Source organism: Limulus polyphemus, unplaced genomic scaffold (assembly GCF_000517525.1).
Source record: "Limulus polyphemus unplaced genomic scaffold, Limulus_polyphemus-2.1.2 Scaffold447, whole genome shotgun sequence".
Lineage (NCBI taxonomy): Eukaryota > Metazoa > Arthropoda > Merostomata > Xiphosura > Limulidae > Limulus > Limulus polyphemus.
This window is the reverse complement of record NW_013666057.1, coordinates 547,333-568,350: the sequence shown is the minus strand read 5'-3', so window position 1 is coordinate 568,350 and position 21,018 is coordinate 547,333. Positions and strand designations below refer to the sequence as shown.

Below are 21,018 nucleotides of genomic sequence, written 5' to 3'. Positions count from 1 at the left end.
GCCCCTTCGTAGAAGCCTCGAGTGTTTACTAGATGTACGGTATTCTTGTATATAAGACTGCCAAGAAGTGACATCAACAATTTAATTGAACTGCAGACAGAGAAAGACTGACAACTGAGTCGAGCACGTGAGTCGTTCGTTGTGAATTATAGCGTTTGTTATAGCGTGACTGTGGAAATTAAGTGTATTCCAAAGTTGTATTCAGAAAGAATAAACCAGTTTTACTTAAGAAAGGACTTGTATCGCTAAAGTTTCTCTGGAACGAATTTTTTACGGAAAACTAACAAACGAACAGAGACGTAACAGTAATTTATGTGTTTTTTTTAATATATCTATATCTATATATATATATATATATATATATATAACTTAAAACATTTCTTTTCACATCCTCATTGTGTAAAACGAGTACAAAGGTCGTAACTAGAAGAGATAATTGTTTGCTTTACTACTGTTATATGTTTTAAGAAAAATAAATCTAAGAACATATTTGTAAATAGTAATGATGTATATTCCCCCCGGTAGCACAGTGATATGTCTGCGGACTTATACTGCTATAAACCGGGTTCCGATACCTATGGTTACAAGCTGGGTGGATTCCACTCTTTCCTATCAATTGTCAGCAAGGTCTGTCCTTGCACAGATCCTCCTCAATAGGGTCATTCAACAACTTGAGCAAGGTCTGCTTCCAAAGAGCCAGTGCGGCTTCAGAAAAGATAGGGGCACAACTGACATAGTATTTGTTGTCCACCAACTTCAAGAGAAATACCAAGAACAAAACGTCAATCTGTACACCACCTTCATTGACCTTACCATGGATTTTGACACAGTCAGCCAGGAAGGGATCTAGAAGATCATGATCAAATTTGGGTGCCCAGATAGGTTTATAATGATAGTACGACAGTTTCATGATGGCCAGCCTTCTAATCCTTTTCCAGTCACAAATGGAATTAAATAGGGCTATGTACTGGCACTGATGCTTTTCAGCATCTGTTTTAGCCATGCTTACTGACACTTTCAAGGATGGCAACCCAGGCATTGACATTAGATACCGAATGGATAGCAAGTTCTTCAATCTGCAACGCCTTAAGTCTAAAACTAATGCCAATACTGATAGACTGTGTCATTTCTTGTTTGCTGATGTCTGTGTCCTGAACACCAGAAGAGAAGCAGACATGCAGCGAAATATGGACCTCCTGTAATAACTTTGGCTTTACCATCAGCACGAAGAAAACTGAAGTGATCTACCAGGAAATCTATACCAAAAACCTAACATCACAGTCAACAATCAGAAACTAACAGCCATGGACAAATTCACCCATTTAGATAGCACCCTGTCTCGCTGTGTTCACATTGACAATGAAACCGACTCTAGAATAGCCAAGGCAAGCACTGCTTTGGGTAGGCTACATTCATCAGTTTGGGATTGCAAAGGGGTGACACTCAAAACCAAGCTGAAAACCTACAGGGTGGTTGTGCTCACTACCCTCCTCTACATGTTTGAAACATGGACTGTCTACCAACGGCATGCCAAAAAACTCAATTGCTTCCACCTCTGCTGTCTATACAAACTTATGAACATCAAATGGCAAGACAAGATTCCTGACACTGAGGTCCTAAGCAAGTCTGACATGCCCGGCATTTACACCCTGCTGGGGAAGACACAACTTTACTGGACTAGCCGTGTTGTCAGAATGCCAGACAATTCCTTACCCAAATGCATCTTCTTCGGTGAATTTCAAACCAGAACATGTTTTTGTGTTGGTCAGAATAAGTACTAGAAGGACACACTCAAGGTCGTGCTAAAGGACCTCAACATCTATCCTAATACCAGGGAAACTCTTGCCCAAACCTGCCCAGCCTGGAGGAATGCTGTCACAAAGGGAACAGCCCCATATGAACAACATCATATCCTGACAATCCAGAACAAGCATGGAGCATGTAAAGAAATTGGAAGCAACCATCAGCACCCACCAGTTCCCCTGTTGTCTTGCCCCCATTGCACCAGACATTTTCCAGCCAGGATCGAGCTAATCAGTCACCTCCAAACACACAAAATCAATGGATGATGATAACGATGGTCCTCTTCAATCCCAAAGGACAAACAGCACTAAAATTCCCTTGCAATATACACTGTTCCTGGGCTTGATCTGGGTGGCAAACTCCCCAGTATGTAATCCCAAGAATGGCAATTCTAGATCCAAGATGAATATTTTCATTTTGTGGATGATACCTCCTAAATTCAGCCAGAGATCTACTTCATCTTTAATGTCTAGTGTATCACCAATTTACCATTCATCAGAACAAAGCTGATATTCACTGACTGTAGTGGTGATATTGCTTGGTTGTTTTGAAAGATTTCGAGGTCCACGAGAGTTTTATTACTCTTGTGTCTTCCAGGAACTCAGTCCTTTACCTTTATCACGTTATTGACACATGCAAAGCTCCACCCAGCTCTGATAGAGCTGGGCTGACCATTAAGCTCTTTTCTTTTTGCAAGTTGTCCTATGTGCTCTCCCAAGCCAGTTTCCAAGCCTGACTTGCCCTCCTTTAGTTTTGTAGAGCATTTTCCACAATGTCCACCATGTGTTTTTGGTGTTCAGGCATGCTGATATGACAGTCAGTATCAACGATTTTGCCTCCACAAAGTGCTGACATTATGGGTAAGCAGGCATCTGCTGAGATGGCAAGTGAATCTAATAGTTCTACCATATTTGCTGTGCTCAAAAGTACAAGCAGTTCCTTAAACAGTGCCTCACAAATACACAAAAAGAGCAGACATTTTACTCTTCTCATCCTAGATGATGCCCAGAAGCATTACCAATGTCAGTGATATATATCCCACAGCCTGACCTTGCTGTTGTATATGCTCTTTTGATGGCACATACTCTACGGGTAGACCTTGCTATAAAATATATCCTGTGAACAGACTTTTTGTAGCATGTATCCTTAAGGTGGATCTACAAAGCCCTGCCCACTCATTGGAGGCTACTGTAGTTGCATCTTATTTCAATCCAGTGGGAGAAGCTGGTTGTTAATCCTTTAATTGGGTTCATCTCATCTTATTGAAGGTATTTGGGTCACACCATACACCAGTGGAATTTCCACTACAACTGCTGCAGGCTTCTTCCTTTCCAATGGCTGGTTTGAAGTAACCACTACAAATTGTTTCATAATGAACACTGCTTCTGTGAGGGTGATGGTGTCTCTCATGCTCCAGTGTTTTCAGATAATTTCATTGGGAAATCCCTCAATGAACCTATCAACTAAGATCCTCTCCTGATTTTCTGAAACCATTACCAGCTATGCCTTTCTGTGCATTCAGTGCAGATCATCAGCATAAGCAGCCAGTCCCTCAGTGCTTATCCTCTCCTCAATCTTGAATTTGGTCTGGTAAAATGACCAATTCTCTACTAGACTGAATTGACAATGCAATTCATACACAACTGTTTCCCTGTCATCCTGTTGTTCTTCATACAGATATTCAGCAGCATCAAGGGCTAAATTGTAACAGGTGTTACACAAGCTGAGTCCATCCACTCCAGGCAGTGACCTGCTTAAAATGTTTTAGGAATTGGTCTAGGTCCTCTTTTCTGTGCCTTGAATGTGGTGGTGTGATCTGATTGGCCTTGCTCAGATTGAGCTGTTTGCTGGGCCAAAATCTTTCTCTCATAATCCTGTTGGATTCCAGGAGAAGATGCCACTAATATCTTTAGTTCTGCGTGGAAGTCACTCATACATACGCCAACTTCCAAACAGTTGGCCTTTGGGATACAGGACAACGACCTACTCTAGGTGGTTCATCATACAGAGCTGCACAATCCTACGTGTTAAGAGCTGTCACCAATGTCATGGGGAACCTTTCTGTCCTGAAAGGCACCTCTCTTCATGGGTCACAGTCTTTACCCATGGGTACCTGCTGCCTCATCAGCTGTGGGGACAACTCTGTCTGGAGAAAATAATAAATCATCCACTAGTAGCACAGCACTAGTTGCCAGTGGTCTTGAGAAGAAGTGGCACTGCTGTTTCTGTGACTGGCAACAGCCAAGAAGTTTCAGATAAACTGCCCCACATGGACTGCAACTCGCCAAGTGCTAACCCACCCTTGTAAACCTGAACCATCAATGCTTTCTTTCTTTCAAGATTGATCCTCACGAATACCGTCTGCTTCAGTGGTCTGGGTATATCAGATGCAGTAATTTCCTTGAGTCAATAGCTGCAGGTTGACTGATGTCCTAGACTCTGACAGCATCACTGAAAGTCCCATGTCCAGGAGAGGAGTTCTTCTAGACTCAACACCTCTCACGTACAAATATCTCTCAGTCATGAGTACTTCTATGACTATAAATTGTCATTCTTCTCATGAGAAGTATTCATCGAAACTCTAAAAATCAAGCAAGGGCTAGTACACACGTTTTTATTTCAGAAACTCTGCAATAAATTCTGATGGCACAGCACCAAAATTTCCCCCTCTTATCAATCTGTATGTTCATGTATAAACTATTGATTTTCCAACAAGTATTAGATAGATGGATCCACTAATAAATAACGTGTCTAAGATAATGAGACTAGACAAAGTTGTTAAAAATGAACAAACTTTTTATTATTTGACAAACAAAGATAAAACAAAGCACACATACTTGTGCACACAAAAAGACAATCACTTCTACTAGGCCGTGTTTAGTCCCACAGCTTTCTTTCTCTTGGGATTGAACTCTCTACAACTAAACAGGGTGATTTTTGATGTAAGTCTTTATCTACGATTTTTTTATGGAACTGAACTTAGAAAACGTGCCTAAATTCAATAGAGAAATTCACTTTCTTTGTCAGTCGACAACGTTACACCCTGATCTTTATTTTCTCACAGGATTGGTCAGCTGTTACGTTTAGACAACGTCAACAAGTTGACCAACAAAGGGTATTACATGATTAATATTTTCAACCTTGACACTCTATGCTACTACAATATTTTATCGGGTAGAATAGACATCATATACTACAGAGAATAAAGCAATTAGTGTAAGAAAATATCAATGGATTTGTGGACAACATATATATAGTAAATCTACATACAAGCTAAATAAACAAAAAGTTTTTAAAATTTCTACATTACTAAAGCAGGTAGAAACATATATGATATGCCTGATAACACAGGAGTATAATAAAACGTATTACACGAAATCTTGCCATTTTTGGAAACAAAGCAAGTTAGAAAACCTTCAGAACATTAGCCAAAAATCGAGACCAAAACCATCAACTTAAAATTGAAGTGATTAAAACAGTTGTTACGACAGCGGAAGTCACGTGACTCTGCTGGCGCGTTAGCGTTGGTGGCGTGCGAGATGAGTTTCTCGAATGATCGGGGAAGTCAGAGTGTGTTCGAGATGCCCTCTTAGTTAGTATATAAGCCTGTCAGGTAAAGCCAGCAGAGACATGTCAGAGAGAGCAGTAGTTACTTTGAGTTCCCTGTAATTTATGATTCTGTTAGTTTCGAGCTAGTGAGCCGTAAAGTGTGTATTTTGCACTTGTCGAGAGCGAAATTATCGAGATTGTGAATCACTGTGATTTATAGCTTGTATTATAAAAGCTGTTAAGTTTAAAGTGACGAGGAACGTACTGATTGTGGAACTACTGTGTACTAAAAGTTTGTATCGAGGAAGAATAAACTGGTTTAATCAAGAAAGGACTTGTATCGCTGAAGATCCTCCTAAAGAATTTCTACAGGAAACAAACAAACAAGCAGATATGTAACACAGTAGTACTTTTGTCCAGAGTAAATAGAGAAAACAGCAATAAAATAAATATAAGAGCCCTAAATGATTCAAAACATTATAAAAAGCAAAAAGAAGGGAAAGGAGATGAAGAATAGAAACAATTCTATTTATTGGCTGGATGGGATGAGACACAAAATGTAGATCTATGTCTATGAGGAAGTATATTATACTAGTTATCGGATAGTGCGCCAGCACTGTCTTTGTGTAGGGATGGCATGGGCGTTCGTAAGCAATATAAAAGCCATTTGGATTTTCTTCTCTACAGGTCCTCAGAAGCTAGATATGAAGAGCTAGCTACCTAGCATAGTCTCTGTATCTTCGGTTTATATGCCGCTTTTCAGCTATTCAGAGCGTAACAAAGTCGAAAACCGTCGAACATCCAAAGCCAAGATTTCTTATTTTCGTTCATAATCCTCTTTTTTCAACAGCCATAGCGCCTATCTAGTTTTAGCAGTAACTACAATTTTATCATCATTTGATAGAGCAAAACAGTCTTCACGATCTTTGACTATCTGTGTTATTATTATTATTCTATGCAAAATTTATTAAGCTTTAGAATCTCCTCTTTTACCTAGTAACCCACGTACGCCATCTTATGAAAAAGTAAACAAACAAGTATTAGGGGAAATAAAATATCGCTAAATAATAATAAAGAAATGTATGGCTGGCTACTGAATTTGAAATAAGGAACCAAACAAGATAAGGATAGAAGTAGACATATCACTTGATGCAGTAAATGATCACGTAGCAGACTAATCCGTCTCGACTTTACATGGATAATAAAATCTCTATATTACTGGCTTCCTCACGCGCAAAAGAAGTAGAACCAGAATATCCATTCGTAAAATATTACTCTATTTTAAAATAGTCATTAAACTTAAAAGTTGTATTCTAAATTTAACCCAAGAAAAGGTGTAATGACGAAAGGTGAGTTTCTGTTGAAACACCAAGCTTTCGATAGATAAAGTGGAGAAGCCAGTAATGTAGTAATTATATTATTCATGTAAAATCGAGACGTCTTAGTCTGCTATATAATCATTAGCCGGATCAAGTGATACGTCCACTTCCATTTCCATCTTGTTTGGTTCCTTTTTTCAAGTTCGGTAGCCAGCCTTACATAGAACTTTTTTTATTTAGCGATAAATTGTTTTCCTATAGCATATTTAACAGTAATACTAATAGATATAGTGGTGTGATGTTAAGTAAAATTAACTAATCGACTGGTCGTAATCCTGCTTTATTCAATTATATTGAAAGATTAACAAAATTGGGCAAAGAGAATTATATCGTTATAAAATAGTGTGTACTTTTATGTCTGAAAATAACCGATAATCGCAGTTGTGAACCTTGAAAGTGGAAGAATCGATTCATGGGTTCAACTTTTAGTTCCATTGGTTCAGAAGTATCAGTTTCACAATTAACTTGTGGTGCTCTTTGTGTGAAAAGAAAATTTTGGCATGTTACCTGATGATTATTGATAATTTATTAATTATGATTTTGATAAATAATGAATTCAAACTTACTGATTATTAGGATTAGATGACACTGACAACATTGGGTATATATGTTACTATTGCTAGTAGTAGTACTAGCGTTAACTGTTATTTACTGACAGCTAGGTTACTGAAAGTGAAATATAAAGAAGTGAGTAGAACATAATATATTTTGAAATAGTTTTAAACAGAATGAATCTTCCAAGTCCAATTGTTTATTGGGCACAAACAGAATCGGGAATTTCATTGCGTGTTGATCTTCATAATGTAAAGGTATGTTTGTGTTAAACGTCAAATATGACAAACCTTGTTTCCATATACAACAGTGGAGATGGTGTTAAAAACCAGAATTCCATTTTAACAGTTGGAGAGAGATAATGAAAGAACAAGCAGATGGACAGAAGATAAATGTATTGTAGTAATAAGTTAGTTATTTCCCACTAGCCTTAAGCATAAAAATAATATATAATGTCTTATCAGTTGTTTTACATGTGCCATTCATACATTAAATATTACAGGAAATTCATAATTTTTCTTTGTTCATATTATTATGTAATATAAAAATTTCTGCAATTTTTGTGTGTAATTGAATATGCCCTATATGAAGCCAGTTTTTACTTATATTACAAGCATTTTTTCTAAAAATGCAATTTGAGTTGCAAAGTCTTACTGTGTTAATCTAATAACACTAGCATTATTTCAACATTAAAAACAACAACACTAAATATACCCATTGTTTTTACAATTTGGACTTAAGCATTGGTGCACTCTTCCACAAGCTTGTAATTAACAAAGAAATATTTTTAGTTTCAATAAAATAAGTGTAAGTTTGGACTTTTAAACCTATTACCCCCAAATATTTAAGTATCCATAATAATTCATAATATCATTCCAACATTTAAACAAACCTCTCATGAAGCTCCTTACAATTTTGATCATGTGAAGCAAATATCTATCATTCATCTATGGTTGAGTAGAAAGTAGTCAAAGTCTTTTAAGTCTCAATTGATATCTACATGTACACACTTGTATTTGTATAAATATATTCTTCCTATAGCAAGGGAATTAAATGGAATACAGTTTTCTAAAGTAAATGTCATTAGAAATAGTTATAAAAGCAAGGAGACTACAGCATTATTCTGAAATTCTTTTTTTTAAATAGACCCCATAATGTTATTAGCTATTTCAATGATATCTAAATTCTGTGGCTCATATTTTGGTTTTGTTACTAGCCCTTTGCAAATTTTTCTCTTTACATAATAGTCATATTTCTCTCAAAGAAAAAATAATTCCCCTTCTAATTTTTCAAACATATAAATCTCACTTTGATTTTGCATGTTTCTTAAGATAACATTATGGACAACAAGGAACCATTTGTTTTTTGTCACTGTCCCTGCACACCAAATTGTGAAAAAAGGTAAACATTTTAATCTACTCATTGTTTTACAAGAAAAAATTTATTCCCCCTTTCAAACTCTTGTAAGGTGCTGGCCTCCACTACTACTACTTATAGAAACTCATTCCTTAAGCTGACCATGTTGTTAGAAAATATAACTTAACTGGCGCCTAGCCTGCATGTCTTTTTCACATCTCAGACTTGTATCTTTTTATCCTATTATCTTCAGAATATGGGACAACTAAATCAGAGGCCTATATCCTATCAATTCTCCTTATAATGCTATAAATTTCAATAAGAATACCTCTTACCTTTTTTTCTAAAGAAAAATAAGTTAAGGTTTTAACTTATCTCTATAACATGACCCTTCCATCCCAGAATCATTCTAGTAGCGCTCTGAACTTTTTCAGTAAATCAATATCCCTTCTCATATAAGAAGACTGAACATACTATTTCATATGAAGTCTAATGAGTGATTTGTATAAAGTGATAATTGCTTCTTTTGATTTATAATAAATATGTCTATAAATCTATCCTAAAATTTTTTTAGTTTCACAACTAGCAAAAGGGCACTTCATTGATAATCTGAGTGACTTATCTTCCACTATGCCATTACATGTTATTTTGTGTAATCCAAATTACAATAGTTTACGATTTCTCTAATTTGAACTTGTTATAATGAAAGGTCATTAACTGTCACATATTTGTTCAACTTGTTAATTGATCCAAGTCATTATGTAATACCTGGACATTGTCAGTATAGCTAGAAATATTCAAAAGTTTAATCTTATCAGCAACTTTACTAATTATGCCCTTACATTATCATTAGTTTAAATAAGAAAAACAAAGGCCTAAGCACTTATCCCTGAGGCATACCACTAGTAAGAAAGGTCTAGTTTGACAGAATTTCATTAATAACAACTTCATGCTTTCTCTTACCCAACCATCCTATGATCCACTTAACTATTTTTTCCCCAACACTTGCAGATTTGATTTACTTAGATAATCTTTTGTGTATGACATGCTATCAAAAGCTTTTCGAAAGTCTAAGTACACCAAGTCCACGTCCTTTCTATATCTAGTTAATAAGTAATATCCTCAAAAAATAGGAAAGTTAAACAGATTAATATGCAAGATTTCCCCTTAGCAATTCCCTATCTCCCTTTTTTTAATATGATATTTTACTAAATGATTTTTCTCAATTCAGAAGTAAGGCTAACTGGCTTCTAAGTTTCAGAGTAAGGCTAACTGGCTTCTAAGTTTCAGAGTAATGTTTGACACCCTTTTAAAATTGGAGTAATATTAGTAACACTGCAATCCTCAGACGTGTATCCAAGTGTACTGTCTGTTGACCTACCAAAAATGAAAGAGTCTTGCATATCATTGATCTCTTATTTGAAATAAGAATGTTTTAATTTACTAATTTATTTTTTAACTAAATGCTTAACCTTCATGTAGTTCTGTAAATGTTCCATCCTATTCGTCAAGTTAAATATATTAAACTTTGGTATTTATACATGATTTTTAATTTTATGTTCCAGTAAGCCAATTGTGCATCTTTAATCAACAGAAGTTTACTTTTAACAATTTCCTAAATCTGTCTCTCAGCTCTTAAGTTAGCTTTTTTTTTTAGGTCAACATATATATAAACCTCGTATTTAATTATTTGGTGATCCCTCTTTGCATACTTTAACTCTTGTAGCTACATCTTCATTAGTGGTTAATAAGAAATCTAAAATAGCATCCTCTTTGGCTGGTTATCTGACCATTTGATGTAGAAAATCTTCCTGAAAGAAAGTTATCTTTCCTCACTACATGACTCCATACAATTCCAAATTCTAATCAAAATGTCTAAAATTATTGTATTCTATAATTATTGTATCAGTATTAGTAACATACCAGATCTCGGTGTATTTCTTTTTCATATCATCTGTCTGATCAGGTGGCCTATAGCAAATGACAGTTTAAAACTTTCTACCTTTGAAACCCCTGATTATAACCTATATACAATGCAGATTCAACCTTTTGTCTGTTGTTTATGCTAAGTTCTAACAGGCTGTTGCTCATCCCTTATATAGAGTCGACCCATCCTTTTTAAAACAAAAACATTACTATTAAGTAACATTACTTGAAATTTCATAATAATTCCTATTATCAGTGTTATTCAAGTAAAATGAAATTTAAGTAATTCTCATTATATATCATATCTTTCTATTTGAGCTTCAACCCTGAATCCATCCATTTCATTTCTAATACTCTTAACAATAGAATAATAGTAACTAAGCTTATTATTGAATGTTTATTTCAAATTAGTGATTTATCTAAAAAACTACAATTTAACTTATGCACTAAATTTTCTTTTTCCGATCTTTTCTTTACCAAAATTATCCTATTGATTTAATTATTACCAGTTTCTCAAATTCTTTCACTGATATGCAAGTTTAGTTCAAACTAGAGTTAACAAAACTCTTTAGAGCTCCTTCAAACATTCTACCATCTAGAGTACTTAAACATGGAGCCTCTCTATAGTATACAATCCACACTTACCTTTAAAAATGTCTCTCAGTTCCAACCAAGACCCACTTTCTGCTCTAAGCATATTCCTGATAATCTTTAATTTAAACATTGGATCCTGCTAAATACTTATGTTGCATACCTAGACCAAGAGATTAGCCCTTAAGAAGACATGTATATTTCTACTTCTAGACTTCCAGAGGTGTTTATTTAAACTTTGTAAACAGAATTTCTGATATACAGTTTGCAACATTATTTGTTCTTATATCCACTACTATGAGAGAATACCTTTAGCACCAGTAACTGAACTGACAATGTGCCCTATAATGTATGTAGAAAGAAATTTATAGGTTAGATTTTGCTGTTTGCCAATACAATAAATTTATCAATATACATAATGAGAGAGTCCCACATAATCTTCAGCCAACAAAAAATCATTTGGTCCTTCATTGCTGTCCTTACACACCCAGTAGAGGAAAAGTAAATATTTAAATCCACCATTTACTTTTAAGGAAATTGTCAGTTGCTGTCTTAAACTCCTGCAAAGTACTGGTTTTCATAACTGCTGACAGCAATAGTGAATTGACAAACAATGATTTATAAGCATAATAAAGTGTTTTTATTTTGAGGAACATACTGAGTTTTTTGATAGAACATTGGTCTGTCTTCTACCTGAAGAATACAGACTGATGTTCTGTTGAAATGTAGCATGTTCCCTAAAATAAAATCACTTCATTATGCTTATAAATCATTATTTGTCAATTTACTATAATACTAGAAAAATGTGCTTCCATACATAGGTGCTGACAGCATTGCATATGACAAGTTAGTCACCCTATTTGAAAAATAAGTGTTTTAATTGAAGCCTAGCTTATTTTTTCCTCATCTTAAGCTTTTGCACTATATTTTGAAGATAATAAGAAGAGAGGACCTGAAATTTCAAAATCGTTGTTCTCCTAAATACTAATTGAACTTTCCTTTTTCAGCTCTTACATTTTTACTACTATGAACTCATAAACTTTTTAACTTTAAAGCATATTTTCCAAGATTTTTGCCTTTCATTAAGACTGTTCATGTCTTCTATCACTTTGCTTTTTTTCTTTTGTTCTTATCCTCACTTAACCTGTTCTAACTAATATTTAACAGTACCAATAATGCTACAAAAGCCTCTGAATATAGGAAGTTATTCTGAAGACCTCTTGTGTTTGCATAAAATAATCTTTATTTTCAACTTACTCATCAGTATAACTTAACTAATTACTGTATTGATTTTTTGGCTTCTGAAACATGTAACATGAACCTAATGTCAACAAGACTTTCTGTTATGCCTGTTTACATTTATTTAGATAGTCACTAAACATGGTTTCCAGTACACTTTTACAACTTCTTAGAATGTGCAAACATCTCCCCATAGCCATTTTTTGTTCTATAAATTTAACCAATTTACTTCTTGATCCAGACGTATCCTTAATAATCTCCTGTAGTCCTTGCACCCCTGCTTAAATTTGTCTTTTTCTAGTCTATATGACATTTCTACCCTTAATGCTCTTTGCACCTTGCTTGTAACCCTTCAGAGTTACCATTATTAATATCATTAGCCTTGACATGCATTATAAGGTGAGTATCTGTACTAATTCGTACCACTAAGTTCTATCCTTTTTACAACATTCTGAAGTTTATGTATAAACAAAATTTATTTTTAAAGAACTTAACATGTGGGAAGCATCTTCTCATATAAGTGTATTATTTTTCTGAATAAATGATTATAGTTTACATGGCTTCATTTTTCTCTAATTCTTCTTCCCTTATGTTTTTTTATTTTATTTTTCTATCCTATGAAAATTGTTTTAACTTATTTTTAACTATTATCATGCTTACGTTTTTCATGTAATGTACACATTTCTTTTGTACAAACTAAACCTGACACCAGTGTCTCCAGCTGTGTCGGCTAATCTCCAAGGTCAACTCAACTGGAATGTCTGGCTTATGTGACATTGACATCCTATACCTATATATTACATTGCATTCACTTATTATTTACCCTTTATTCTCCTGAAGAAGAATAGCTAACTATTTGAAAGTGTTCAAGTTTTGGGTCTGTTTTGAAATTCATTGCATTTTTATGTGTGATCTTTTGTGCTAAATCTTTTATCAAAATGTTTAACATAGTTGTGTTGTTGGATAGTTACACCCTAACAATTTACATTTAATTTTGCTACTACATACAATTAAGGTATGAAAACCAATGTATTTAAACTTTGGTATAAATTGGTGTTCAATTTGTAGATTTGAGTATTAAATTTATGTAACTGATTCAACTTTGTCTTTATTATTATTATTAAGATGTTAAAATGCCATTTGATTGCTTGGTTACGTTTATTGATTTAACTGCAAACTAGAACAATCATCAAAATTACTTATTTGTTTCCTTTGTCACTACTTAACAGAATCCTGTAATAGATTTGAAAGAAAAGCGATTGATCTTTACTGCAAGTGGTATTGGTGCAAAAGGAGAACATAAGTACCAATTTCAGTTAGAATTCAGTAGACCCGTAATACCTGAGGTAAAGTTGAACTTTTTTTTTATGTGTTCATTTGTATATTTATGTTAGGAGCACATCAGTACAGGGAAGTAATTAAAAACATAACTGTTTTCAGAAACTTGTAATTCTTAAAAGGTTGTAAAAAACAACAACATAGAATAGAACTGTATACAACAGTACTTGTTTTAGTTCCTTTCACACGAGATGAGTTAGAAATAGGGATGGAAGTATTATGTTGGTTTAGCTAAAAACACACTAGCTCTTATTTTGTCTGGAAGTCACCCAAAAATGCATATGAAATATGCTGTGATAGCATTAATTCAAGATCTACAATATTGTTAAATATACTGTAACTTAACAACATTTATTATATACTTACTTTTAAGTGACAAATTATCATCCTTTTGCCCATTAACCTGGTTGTAGTAAAAGTAGTGACCAGCTTTTACAGTTTGATAGATCTGTCAAAAACAGTGAATGTCAGATTTGTGTTGAGTACTAAAGATACATCATATACTGATTTTAAATTTAAGTGATAATCTAGAAAATATGAAACATTTATATTTCTAAGAAAGTACAATGCTAATAGCCCATTGAGGCTTATTTCTTCCTCTAGACTACTACTATACTAAGTTTATGGACAAGAATTTGATCTTCAAGTTGAGATTTTCTTTGTGTTGGGAAATACTAAGGGTTCTGGAATTAAATTGATTATCAATGTACCTGTGTTTTTGTATAGTGTTAGGGTCTATGGTTGCTCAATGCATTTATTTCTGGAGCCTTATACAATTGTAAGTGATGCTGATTTTTCATTTCTGGTCCTGGTTGAGTTCAGTTTCTTTAATCTTTATTATTCTATCTACACATGATTATTCTAATGTTTCAGTTAAATGTTGTGTTTTGTTTAGTGTTTTTTTTTCCTGTTACAATCTTACTTCCTTTCACATAAAGCTATCTCGATCTTCTTTCTGCCCTCTAAACATTGGTGAAAAAATTTTCATGCTCAGTGCACCAGGCTATATACCCCACCAATTTTGTGCCACTACTGACCATGTACATAGCATGTGACTACTCTCCACCAATAGTATTATGCCACCTATTTTGGCACAACTAGTCTCTCTGCTATTCCCACTCAATCCTCACTTCCTCGATTAGCACAGCATTGTTTAAACGTGTTTTCTCGCATGTTGCTCCCATTTTTGATTGTGCTTCTTTGCAGTTTCAACTCTTTTTCTTTCAACAGTTTTATTTTACTGTGTTTACATTCAATTGTTTCATCAAATTTTTTTATTTGTTTTTTGTTGCCGAATTATAAGAGATCTTAGTGTGAATTCACGATTTAGTGTATCAACTATAGAAATTCTCCTTACAGTTGGAAATGCTACAGGTACAACTTCCCAGGAATCGGGTTCCATTTTATCTGCAGAAGAGGTACAGGCCTTAATTTTCAGGGAGCTAGTCATACGTTTGGTCAGTGATTTCTTCTTCTTTTCATCTTGACAAAGTTTCTGAGGAAGAATACAATCGAAGAGCTAGCTAATCAGGTCATCAGTTGAAGCATATTATTTTTTTGCTGTATGTTTGAGATATGTTATTTTGCTAGTTTTCTTTTTCCTGCTCCAATTGCTGTGCCACCATGTCATTCACTTTTGTGGAGGTTTGTTGTTCTCCTCCTTTCTTCACATTGCTTCCAGTTCTCCCAGTGTTAAGTGTTCAACTTTTACACTTCACACATGGTGGATATACCCATGATAAGCATGGCTCAGATGCCCTTTGTGTGGGTTTGTCCTTCTTTACACGTGGGAGATTTAAGTATCTCATGCCATCAGTGCTCAGACTTTGGTAAGTTAGGTATTTATATCTCCTTTGTCTTTTAAGTTAAATTAGATGAATTGTAAGTTAGATATTGTTTATTACTTTGTTTTTCTAGGTAATTCTAGTCGTTTTGCATTTTCGATAATATTACATTCCTTATAAACTCAGTAAATTTCGAGGATTTGTCAGTTCAATATTAATAAATACTGTAAGTACATATGTTTAGATAGTTTGTAAGTTACATATCATTACTACTAGTTACATGTAATTTATTGTTCTATCTAACTTTTTTTTTAACCTGTCATTGTTAAACATGTGCCTTATAATCCTAATTATCATCAATGTTGGTCTTACTTATGTGTCCTTTGTTGTCTAAGTTAATTTATGATAATTATAAATTAAATATTGATTATTACTTTATTTTCTTAGTAATTTTCATCAGTTATTAGTACATCTTTTGTAAACTAGATAAATATAGATGGTTTATCAGTTTGATTTTCATAAGTACTTTGTTAACTAGGTATGTTTAGATAGTTTGTACATAACTTATCATTACTACTATTAATATCTAATTTATTGTTCTAACTGGATAATTTTTTTTTTTTATCAGTGTTAACTATGTGCCTTATAATCCTACTTTTCATCAGTGTAGGACTTAAATTCCTTTTGATTTTCTGCATTGCTGATGTGTTTGTTTCTTTCTTGTTCATAGGGCTGAGCTTTGCTTTGGCTCCTTTTGCTATGTTCTTGATACTAGAAACCAAATTTTCTCTTCGTAATCTACAATTCGGGGTTCATCCACAGTGCCCACATTGTCAGTAGTTATTTATTACTCGAAGCTGAGTATTCCATTTCAGGGCTCTTTAAGTGTGTTGTTGGGTGGTACAAGTTCTTGCCTGAAATCTTCACTCGATGGGTCTTTGCACTCATCTTTACATGGATGACTGGCTACTGCCTGCTTCTTCTAGTCACAGTCTTTCTTCTCATCAATTTCTTTGTCATCTCACCATCATGTCTTTGGCTGGTTGCCTTTACCGTCCATTGGAGAAGATTGTTCGGGCTGAAATGTGGACTGCTTTCAATACTTTTGTTGCTCATTATCTGCATGATCTGGCTATATCTTCCTTAGGTGGATATTGTCTCCCTCCCATGGTGATTCTACACACATCCAATTGTCTTTGACTGAAGTAACTCTTATTAATTCCTTTCATTTATGTTTTCTTTTTAGAGACCCTCTTTTTTTTTACCACTATTAATGGGTTCCCACTCTGTGGCGGGCATTGGCTGGTCATATATGCATTGCATCAAACCTGTACTGTTTACTTATTGTACTATAACACTCACAGTAGAGATGGGGTGTTCTACAAGACCACTGGTGGTATACTCAGTGGTATGGTGGATCAGCCTGCTTTTCAAAATAGGGATTTATGAACATCCATTGCACTTTCTCTGGTTTGACATTCCTCTGGACTCACAACTACATTTACTTCCCCCTTTTGTCTTCCAGTGGAACAAGGGAGTCATTACCAGTTCCCAGTCGCTGGGATGATGGACCATGGAGGCTTTCCCCTGAGTGCATTGTTGAATTTTAATTTACCATACGTACATATGATTTTACACTCAGTGAGAAGAGGACAAAGCTGGTTTCCCTCATTCCACTTTGCCTGTATGTTTTTTTCCCAGGTGTACAACTGTTGGTTGAGGCAGGACCAACCTATGCTGGATCCTCCTCGTAATACCGGGTTCGAGATGACACCACCCTGTTCCTATGGTTGTGTGCAACAGAAGCACATCTTCTCATTAATTATGGTTGCAGGATGTTCTTTTCCTGCTCCTTTTGTTGAATTTGGGGGACTTCCTCTGCCTCGTAATTCGGGATGCAGGATGTTTCTTTCCTGCATTTACAGTTGGGTGAGTTATGATTTCTGCTTATAATACTGGTTACAGATACTGGCTTATACTTACAGTTGAGTTGAGACAATGCCACGACCCCATAATGCCTGGTTCATTTTGTTGTGCTTCTTGCTCCTATGGTGGTTTTGGCCGACTGCTAATGTTCTCTTCATAATTCTGGTTGCTTGGTGTATGACACTCACAGTTGGGATTGATGAGTATATGTAACATGGTGCACATACCCGAGCCACTATGTTTATGTTACACTATATTTGTTTTTATCTGTTTTGATCTTCAACCTCATAATGCAAAAGATGAGTTATGGAACCTCGTCTGTCTGGTTGAGGCTGGGTATCAACATAGTTCATTCAGTTTATATTTTATTATGGATTGCACCTCTCTGAACAAATTGCACTTGTGCACATTCTTTTTTTCCCACCTGTATCTGATTCATTTTCTGCTGTAAGGGCAAAGAGCATACCTGTTCCAGATGTAGTGCAGTACCCCATATGTGTGCTTCAGTTTCATCTCGGAGCACACCCATTCATTCTGGGCAGTCGCTTTCTACCTGGTCTCAATGTTGAGCACCTACATCAGCCCCTCCACTTTTGCAATGTGCGATTATAGCTTTATGTGACAAGGAGTAAAATTAGAGTGGAAGTTAACATTTTCTTAAACTGAAAATGTATTTCTGATAGGTACTTACCTCTCTCACACACTTCCCACTTCCTCTCCACTGCCTGTGTTCTTTTTTTAGAGCCTGTCAATTCTGTAAAGTGAGGATTGAGCAGGAATAGCAGAGGGAGCTAGCTGTGACAATATAGGTGGCACAATACTATTGGTGGAGAGTAGTCACATGCTATGTACATATTCAGTAGTAAATGTTTTTTATTATTATTATTGGCTGATTTTATTTTATTTTCAAAGAAGGAGCTCCTGATGGTTTGACTATTCAGAAGTGACATCAAATATGTATTTTCTAAAAATCCTATCATATCACTTAACTTTGAAAAGTAGTGATGACGAATCTTGATCTCTGGATTTTGTGAAGTACTTGTTGCTTCAGTTGTGAACTATGAGAGCTTGTTTAGTGAAATTGGGTGACTGTGTGTCAGTGTAGAAAGTTTGACACAGATTTGTTTCTTCATCTGTTAATTTTCTGTGTTTTTTATATAAGAATTTTATCTCATGAAAGTAGATTTCTGAATTTACATTTGAGTTTCATGTCTAAACTCATTACCAAAGTCTACAGAAAAGCAACTCTTACAGGGAAGTATTGTAATTATATATCATGCTATTCATCTATGATAAAAATTAACTTTCAGGTATCTGTCCAGTTACATAGATTCTACCAGCAAGTCCCCATGGTGTAACAGAATATCATTTCATACTTAATGTTCCCAAGACTGCTGAAGTGATTGGATAATTAAGCAATGGGATAGATACTTTTCTTAGCCTTTTGCTATTTCTTTAAACAACAGGATAAAGAGAATTTATTGAAAGCACAAATTTTAAGATATCTTCTAATAACTCCTGTACATGTAAATTCCACAATATTAGACAGTAACATTAGAAAAATCAAAGAAGTTATTTGAAATATATAAACCTGAACATAACTAGGATCGAAAGTAAGAGATACGCAACATAACAGGCTGTAAGGTCAAATCCAGTGACATACATTAAGGGTAAAATTAAATAGCTCAAAAACTCTAATCTTAGATCTCTCCATTGTTAATATGCCAATAGCCAATTTAAAATGAAAGGCTGGTCTCTCCACCAACAAACATAAACCTCATCTGGAAGACTGAATTGTAAACAGAAATGTATAACTGCAGTACCTAGCAGGCGTAGGAAACTTTTCCAGATATGATTATTCTGGATAAGCCTTCTTTAAAAGTAATATATAATTTAATTTTCTTGATTTACATAATTATACATTGTATAAATGATTGCTGAGTTTTTTTGTAATTTCATTTATTATACATAAACCATGTCTTAATGTGTGTACACACTATTTTTTCATTTGTTTACTTTTGTGGTCATTAAATAAATGTTCCTTATGGGCAATTTCATTATTAGAATTTAAATGAAAAATACAAAGCAGTATCTATGAGAGAATAAAAGACTGTGTAGGCTCAAAATGTGATGTCATTCTTGTGAGAAATAGTTTTTCTATTTGATTTTTATTCTGTAAAAAAAATATGAAAGCAAACAATGATTGTAAAAACTGCATACATATGAAACTTACTATCATGTATGAATGTTGGAATCTTGATACAGACAGGCCAGTATCGTGTAAATGACAGAGAAGTTGAAATCTTAGTTCAGAAGGTAACAGTGGATCTCTGGTCTCAACTTACAGTAGATGAAAAAAAGCCTCCTTGGTTGAAAGTTGACTTTGATCGATTATTTGCTCAAGAAGAAGAGAATAATATGGAGGATGAAAATTTAATCATGGTATCATTTTCATAAGTCTTAACTGTGAAGTTTGAAATTCCTCTAGTTATTTCATAGGCTTTGTCAGTTTATATTTTGTTGAATTACTAGATGCAAGTATTTGAATTTTACAATGAAATAGAGATATTTCTAAATTACCTAAGTTATGAAGGTTTGTAGGTTTTATCTGTACTTTTGAATGTTTTTCTGTTAATATAAAGTGGAGATTTATGTCAAAATTAATATTCAAAACCATGTAGACATTATTAAGTACACATAAAAACTTTTGTTCATTTAAAGGTTAATAAACTGTTTTCTCAAAAACAATTTTAGGCTGTTATCAGAAATTACAACAGTGCAAATTAACGGGGATCAAAGGATGAAGGCCTTTAATTTCTTTGTGCTATACTTGAAGATAGTAGGATGATACCAAGCACAAGTTTCAATTTTGGGAAATACCGGCTAGACATCAGTTTAAAAGTTTTTACTTTCGTTACTGCCCCCCAGAGGCACAGCGGTATGTCTGTGGACTAACAATGCTAGAAACCGGGTTTTGATACCCGTGGTGGGCAGAGCACAGATAGCCCTTGTGTAGCTTTGTGCATAATTAAAAACAAACAAACAAACTTTCCTTACATGGTGATTGAGTTGTGGAATGCATTGTTGTTGGCAGTAGTGGAAGCCAGCACTTTACAGGAATTCAAGAGGGAAATTGATGATTTCCTAGAAAAAAAATGGTGTATTTAAATTTTTGTATGGTGGGTGTGAAAGGATAACCTTCAAGGACCAAATGCTCCAATATATTCTGTGACCATTCTTGTACATAGATTTCACAAAATAAATAAGAACTCCAACATTTAAAACTGCACAATAATTTATTGTATAAAGTTAAAAGGAAAAATATGAGAAAGGTGATAGCACTGTCTGTGTAGGGATGACTCAGATTGTTCATCAAAATAGTATTTTTAATATCTCCTCAATGGGTCATTAGAACTTTACAATAATAGACAGTTTTTCCTTTTATAACAATATCTGTGTATTAACTGAGTCCTAAGTTTTGGAAATGTCTGTAAATATCATAACAAAAAGTTTGAATTTCTTCTTTCTTGTTCTTCTTTTCATTACATGATAACTCAAAAACTAAAACAATGGTG

General features: G+C 34.4%; 1 protein-coding gene across 1 annotated transcript in view; it reads left to right on the top strand.

Moving 5' to 3' along the window:
• The first annotated feature begins 7,239 nt into the window (after window positions 1–7,239).
• The window catches only part of LOC106458333 (very-long-chain (3R)-3-hydroxyacyl-CoA dehydratase-like), a 45,312-nt gene continuing 31,533 nt past the window's right edge, over window positions 7,240–21,018 (top strand). The window contains exons 1-3 of the mRNA XM_022384525.1: window positions 7,240–7,540; window positions 13,625–13,741; window positions 19,709–19,885. Coding sequence (XP_022240233.1) covers window positions 7,460–7,540; window positions 13,625–13,741; window positions 19,709–19,885 — 375 coding nt within the window. The 5' untranslated portion in view covers window positions 7,240–7,459. The remainder of the gene's footprint in view (window positions 7,541–13,624; window positions 13,742–19,708; window positions 19,886–21,018) is intronic.